Source organism: Nannospalax galili, unplaced genomic scaffold (assembly GCF_000622305.1).
Source record: "Nannospalax galili isolate Female #2095 unplaced genomic scaffold, S.galili_v1.0 scaffold408, whole genome shotgun sequence".
Taxonomy (NCBI): domain Eukaryota; kingdom Metazoa; phylum Chordata; class Mammalia; order Rodentia; family Spalacidae; genus Nannospalax; species Nannospalax galili.
In genome coordinates this window covers 239,363-246,846 of record NW_008358662.1, presented here as the reverse complement: position 1 = coordinate 246,846, position 7,484 = coordinate 239,363, and the positions used below count along the sequence as shown (strand labels likewise).

The window sequence follows — 7,484 nt, the reverse complement described above, 5'->3', positions numbered from 1 at the left end:
CACACACACACACACACACACACACACACACACACACACAACACACACCCCCCCCCATGGTAAAGGAGTGCGGGTTTCTAAGATTTATCTTTTTTTATTAGGTATTTGTTTTCTATGAGTCACGTATGCAGAGAGTGGTACAAGATTCTTCACCTGACTCCATTCTGGGCTTTTTTAATTAGTCAAGGTGGTTTGCTTTGTAAATGCACAGGTGATTAAAAATTGCATGCAGAAGCCCACTGTTTTCAGGATTATAGGAAATACTATAGTGTTTAACATAATAAAACATGAAAAATGTAAATTCTTAGGTTTTTGAGACAGGGCCTTCACTTTGCTCTGTAATTAGGGGTGACTTGCCTCCACTTCCCAATTGGTGAGTGCACCATGCCCAGAAAAAGGTTATAAACATTTTTAGATACTTATTTGTATGTGTGGGCATGCTTGTTCCTGTGTGTTGTGTGTGTGTGTACATGGATGTGCACAACACATGCACACATGCATATGGAAGCCAGGGGTTGATACCTACTGTTGTCTTCAATCAGGCTCTCTACCTGCTGTGCTTTATTTTTTTAGACAGGGTATCATTACGTATCCCTGGCTAGTCTGGAGCTCACTGTGTAGACCAGGTTGGCCTCACAGAGATCTTCCTGCTTCTGCATCCCAAGTACTGAGATTAAAGACATGTGCCACCATCTATCTACCTTTTTTTTTTGGTCTTTTTGAGACAGGATCTCCCTGTAGCCCCACCTGTCCTGGAACTCACTATGTAAACCAGGCTGGCCTTGAACTGACAGAGATACGTCTGCCTCTGCCTCCCAAGTGCTGGGACTACAGGTGTGTGCCACCACGCCTGGCATACCTTATTTTTTTTGAGGCAGAGTCTTTTACCAGACCTGGAGTAGACTGCTTAGATAGACTGACTAGCAAGTCCTATAATCAGAACCTTCTGTCTTCACCTTCCCAGCACTGGGATTACAGGTATTCAATGCCATTTTCACTATTTATGTGGATCTAGGGATCTAATTTGGATCCTTAAGCCTGTGCACCAAGCACTTTAGCAACTAAGCCTTTTCTGTCTCTCAGTTTTAGATATTTAGATGATTTTGTGTGGAAGTAGGATCAGAGCTACCTTGTATAGGTCTAGTATATATAGGTGGTGATGAATATAGTATATTGTATTTGGGGTTAACTGTAGAAAGTTTTTTGTATAGAAAGAGTAGAGCATGTACTATTGTGAAACTATTTGATCTCTCTTAGTTGAAATTGTGCCAGATTTTCTTACTGTTAGGAAGGTTATTGGAGGTGCTCCTTTTTTTGATGGCTGGTTGGATTTTATTTTTAATTTATTATTTTATGTGTATGAGTGTATTGCTTGCATCTATTTAAGTGTACTTGTGTTGTGCAATGCCTGAGGAGGTCAGAAGATGGTGTTGGATTTCCCTAGAACTGGAGTTAGAAACAGTTGTTAGCTGCCATGTGGGTACTGGGTATCGAACCTGGGTCCTCTGTAAGAGCAGTCAGTGCTCTCAACTGCTGAACCTTCTCTCCAACCCCATGGTTGGGTTTTATAATACTTAACCAGATAGTGCTTTTCTGTTAAGTGTAATTTCATATTTTGCTGCAGACTCGAGTCTGATAATCAAGCATATGGACATACTGAGTACAGAAGTGAAGTGGATAAGGTATGTATCATATGGAAATGTCAACTTCTGTTTGTTAAGGAATTAGATAGCGTTATATCTAAACTTAAAGGAGTAGGTGGAACCTCAAAACCAGTATTATTATTATTATTATTATTATTATTATTATTGTCTCTTTGAGACAGGGTCTCCCTGTAGCCCCAGCTGGCCTGGAACTCACTATGTAGACCAGGATGGCCTTGAACTCACAAAGATCTGCCTGCCTCTGCCTCCCAAGTGCTGAGATCAAAGGTGTGCGCCATCAAGCCCTGTACAAAATCATTATGTATAAAAGAAATTTTAAGATACTTGCTTGGGCCTGGTGATACATGCTTGTGTTCCAACACTCAGTAGGCTGAGGTAGGAGGATCAAGACTTGCATGGGCTACAGAGTCAGTTCATGGCCAGTCTCTGCAACTTAGCATGACACTGTCTCAAAACAAATAGAAAAAGGGTAGGGAATGTAGCCTTGCTTGTGTGAGGCTCTGGGTTCAAAAAAATTGTAGAGGGCTTGAGAGATGACTCAGCGATTCAGAGCACTGACTGCTTTTCCAGAGGACCTGGATTTAGTTCCCGGCACTTACTTGGCACCTAACAAGGACTTCTGGCCTCCTAGGACTTTGCACATAAAACATTCATACACATAAAAGTAAATAAATCTTTAAAAAATTATATTTTTGTAGTGTTTGTGTGTATGGAGGATAATTTTTGTCGATTTTTACATATGTATATGTATATGTATATGTATATGTATATGTATATGTATATGTATGGTGGTGCTTGAGCCCATGCATTCATTGGGGACCAGAGGAAGCCATTGGGTGGCTTGCTCTGTCACTCTCTGCCTTCTTCCCTTGAGTCAAGGTCTCTCACTGAATCTGGAGCTCGAAGTTTTTCCTAGACTGACTGGCCAGCAAACCTAAGTCATCCTCCTGTTTCCACCCCTTCTCACTTTCCCCCAGGGCTGGGATTATAGACAGCACAGCCACACCTGGCTTTTTACATGGGTGCTGGGGATCCAAACTGTGGGCCTCTCACTTATATAGCCAGCACTCTTACCCACTGAGCCTTCTCTGAGCCCTTCTTTATTTCTTGAAGGCAGGGTCACATACTATGTATAGCATAGGCTGACAATCTTCTTGCAACAGCCTCCTGGGTGCTGGAATTACCTGCATGTTCTACCATGCTGATTGATTCTGTGCTACTTTTTAATTGTTTAATTGCCCACATATATGTACCTCTGTTATTTGTACATGTTTACTCTAAATTCATCTAACTACTTCTAGATAAGATGAAGACAATTTTTAGTACTCTAAAATAGATTCATTAATGTCTTTGTTAGGTAGTTCTGGCTTTGAAGGATATTTTCACTGTTTCTCTTTTTCTCCATTTCAGGTTTATTTTGTGGTTTCCGTATCTCATCTTCTGTTGGTTTGAATTATCTTTATACCCTTTAACTGGTTTGCTTCTATTATCTCTCTGAAAATGCTCTGGTTTTCTTTTGATGATTAACCTCACCCATGGTTTCCTGCTACTAAATTCAACATAAGGAAACAAAGAAAGCTAGGCATAAGGGCTTGTTTATGTAGTCCTGGCTCCTGGGAGGCTGAGGTAGAATCTCTTAAACTCAGAAGCTTAAAGTCAATCTGGATTATATAGTAAACCTTCAACTCAAAACAACCCCACCCCCCCAACCAAAAAAAAAGTATAGCAAGAACAGCACTGGGCCAGGTACAGTAGTGCATGCATTTAATTCCCAGTACCCTAGGAGACAGAAGCAGACAGATCTCTGGGAGTTTGAGGCCAGCCAGGGCTATATAGTAAGAGCTTGTCTCAAAACAAGAAACAACAATGAGAAGCAACCTCCTCAGCAACCCCGCCCCCCTCCAAAACAGAACTGCATATGATTATAATCTTAAGGTCTTAAACTTGAATGTTTTAGACCTTAGCAACATGGGGCACTGGGGCAAGATCTACTGACAGAAAATGGAGTTTAATAATAGTACCAGCCTTACTGAGTTACTGTGAGAATTAATTGAATTCTTGAGAGATGTGGAACCAGTGACTACACATAGCATGTTTAGTGTTAACTACTCTTAGGTAATTTGCAGAGCTAATTTCAGAGCTTCCTTACCTTACTACTTTAAGGATAAATGGTTATTTCAGAAGTATATGATTGTCTCTTCATGTCTTATTGGAGATGAGTTCCAAGACCTCTGGAAATAACAAAATTGGTGGATGCTCAAGTCATTTATATAAATGGTAGTATTTGTATATAGCCTAAACATGTCCCCTCATGCCCTTTTATTTATTTTGGAGTTAGGGATTAAACTCAGGGCCTTGCTAAGTAACTGTCAGTCACTATGTTGTACTCCAGCCCTCCTGTGTACTTTTAAAATCATTTCTATATTGCCTGTAATACATAACTACAATGTTAATGTTACATTAAGCCATTTTGTCTTGTTTAGGGAAAAAGGAAAAGAAAGAAGTGTACATGTTAGCACAGGATCCAGCTTTTTACTCCTGATATTGTAGGTCTGAGATTGTTTAATCTGCAGGTATGAGACACCTGGACACAAATAACTGGCTTTCTTTTCTTTGTTTTGTATTACTGGAATTTTGCACATGCTAGCAAACACTGTACCTTCTCTTTAAAAAAATATTATTATTGGAATACAGGATTTAATAGATAGGTGATACATAAATGCAGTCACTGGTTTATACAAAATTTTCCTGCTTTTGTAGTGTTTTTAACTAAAAGTCACTTAGATTTGGCCTTATCAAAGTCTTACAGATGCATTTAACAGTCTGTTTTGTTTTTCGAATCTAGTGTTTTAATGATTATTTAGGCATAGGTATTTGTTCTTTTCTGATACAAATTTAGAAGAGCATAGCATTTTCTCCTCAGCACTGTTTGTAATAGTTCTAGTTTCCCTATGTTCTTCAGACATGTTTTGTGAATTGGCAAGGTAAGCAGAAATGTTATAGACATAACATTTTTCATAGCCTGTCACTTTGCAGCAGACTGTGGCCACCCCTGGCGCATTTGGTGCACTTAAGAGGAATATAGCCTTTTCCCTGCTGAACAGCTTAATCACTAGAATTAATTTCTTAAAAAATTTTTTACTTAGGTGTATATGTTTATTGCCTGCATATATGTAAGTGCACCTGTGTCATGTAGTGCCTGCAGTGGTCAGAAGAAAGGTTCAGATTACCTTCGAACGTCTTGATTCAGCCTTTGTTTTGTTTTGTTTGGTCTTTTCTTACAAACACACACACACACACACACACACACACACACACACACACACATTCATACTGTTTTGTTTCGTATTTTTCCTTACACACACACACACACACACACACACACACACACGCACGCACGCACGCACCCCCATTCATACTGTTTTGTTTTGTTTGGTCTTTTTTGAGGCAGGGTCTCCCTGTAGCTCCATCTGGCCTGGAACTTACTATGAAGACCAGGCTGGTCTTGAATTCACAGAGATCTGCCCGCCTCTACCTCCTGAGTGCTGGGACTAAAGGCATGCTCTGTCATGTGGGAACTGACATGTGGGAATTGAACCTAGATCCTCTGTCATGTGGGAACTGAACCCAGATTCCTCTTCAAGATCAGCATACATTCTCAACTGTTGAGCCGTCTCTCTTAATCCCTCTCCATTTTTGAGACATTGAACCTGGAGCTCACTGATTCAGCTAACAAGCTCCAGCAATCCTGTCTCCCTTTGCTGGGATTACAAGCTCATGCCACTGTGCTTGACTTTTTATGTGTGTGCTGAGGAAACTCAGGCCTTCATGCTTGTACAGAAAGCACTTTATTGACTCAGGCATCACCCCAGCTTTCAGCTGTGTTTGAGAGTCATTTTGTAAATGTAGGGCATCTAGATAAATTTCATTCTACCTTTAGTAATTACCACCAGGAACAGACCCATAGTTAAATAGTTTCGTTGTTACTTTTTTTTTTTTTTTTTTTTTGGTGTTTTTGAGACAGGGTCTCCCTGTAGCCCCAACTGTCCTGGAACTCACTAGGTAGACCAGGCTGGCCTTGAACACCCAGAGATCTGAGTGCTGAGATCAAAGGAGTGCGCTACTATGCCCAGCTTGTTGTTACTTTTTATTACATTTATTTATATGTGGGGTGTGTGTGTGTGTATGTGTATTCCTGTATGCCATGGTGCATGTGTGGAGGTCAAATGATAACCTGCAGGAGTCAGTTCTCTTCCATTCTGTGGGTTTGGAGATTGGATTTAGGTTTTCAGGCTTGGTGGGATGTACTTCTACCCTCTGAGCCATCTCAACACCCCTAGTTGGTTATTTTGTTTTACTTGTGGCAGCAAAGTTTTCAGATCATGGGGAACCATGGTGTGTCTCAATAAGAGAATGCTGGAAAGGGTCTATTAAGGATTTGAGCTTCAATAGTACTGAGGATTGAGCCTAGGGCTTAAGCACAGACTTTGCTACTGAGCTACAGTCCCCTCTCCAGATACGAGCTTGTTTTGGGTAACATTGGAGGTGGTTTAAGGAGTTGGAGGCTTGGTCTTATTTAGTGCTGTCAAAAGGTGATTGGGTATCAATAAATCTTATGTCGGGTAAACTTGAATGAGAATAAAGTTGGAATTAGTAAAGACCTGCCATTTGGAGAAAGAAATTACATGCACATGTGGATTTGAATTTTTTTCGTTGTAGTTGGCTTGTTTTGCTTCATCTCAATGTGGTCTCATAATGACTACATTTGTTATAGATATTCAGTGAGGTTGGCTAACAGAACGATAATCTGTAATAACTTTGTGGCTTCATTGAGAACATGAGATCAGTTCCCAGAGAAAAGGAATGCTTTTTGTTTTTTCCATTCTAAAATATCCTAATAATACTCATGTATACCAAGCCTTTCACTATTGTAGGGAGGTCATGATTTAGTAACAATGATAAATTGGTCAAAGATCAGATTGAACAAGCTACAGCAGTGTTGATGACAGTTGTTTTTATAAAGCAGCACCTGGAATGCACTTGGTGGTAGATTAGCCCACATATGCCATCTGGTTCTAAGAAATAGTTTAGTAGGCCTGGAGAGGTGTCTCAGTGGTTAAGAGCACTCAGTGCTCTCAAAGAGGATCTGGTTTCAATTCCCAGCACCCACATGGACGCTATGAACTGACCGTCTGACCTCTGAGGCATTGCACAACATGGGTACACTCACATAAATGCAGGCAACACATAAAATAAAAATAATAAAATATATTTTAAAAAAGAGTTTAGTGACTGAAGTATCAGTGTTTTCGTTTTTTTAGTTTTTATTTTATGTGTAGTAGTCTTATGCTTATATGTAAGTGTACCATGTGTACAGTGCCTGTGGAGACCAGAAGGGGGGGTCAGGTACCCTGGAACTGGAATTACAGATGGTTCTTAGTTGCCATGTGGGTGCTGAGAACTGAATCTGGGTCTTCTGCAAGAGCACCCAGTGCTCTTAACCCTTTAATCATCTCTCCAGCCCCCCAGAGATCTGCCTGCCTCTGCCTCCTGGATGCTGGGACTAGAGGCATGTGCCACCATGCCCAGCTTCTGCATATGTTTTTCTTAAGAAATAATAGGGAGGGCTGGAGAGGTGGCTCAATGATTAAAAGCGCTTTCTGCTTTCCCAGTGCTGCATCCAAGTTTGGTTCCCAGCACCCACTTTAGGTGGTTCAAAGCCACCTATAACTTAAGCTCCAGGCAATAAGATACCCTGTATTCTATGAAAGGACCCACACACGTGGTACACAGACATATATATATATATATATATATATA

General features: G+C 40.5%; 1 protein-coding gene across 3 annotated transcripts in view; it reads left to right on the top strand.

Moving 5' to 3' along the window:
* Wdr33 (WD repeat domain 33) overlaps positions 1 to 7,484 on the top strand; it is a 130,528-nt gene that overhangs the window by 61,146 nt on the left and 61,898 nt on the right. Inside the window, exons 9-10 of one of the 3 annotated variants that reach the window (XM_029558110.1) lie at positions 1,625 to 1,682; positions 3,075 to 3,177. The exons of the other annotated variants lie outside the window; for them this stretch is intronic. Coding sequence (XP_029413970.1) covers positions 1,625 to 1,682; positions 3,075 to 3,162 — 146 coding nt within the window. The 3' untranslated portion in view covers positions 3,163 to 3,177. Of the gene's footprint in view, positions 1 to 1,624; positions 1,683 to 3,074; positions 3,178 to 7,484 lie in introns of those variants that run through there. 3 annotated transcript variants of the gene reach the window in all.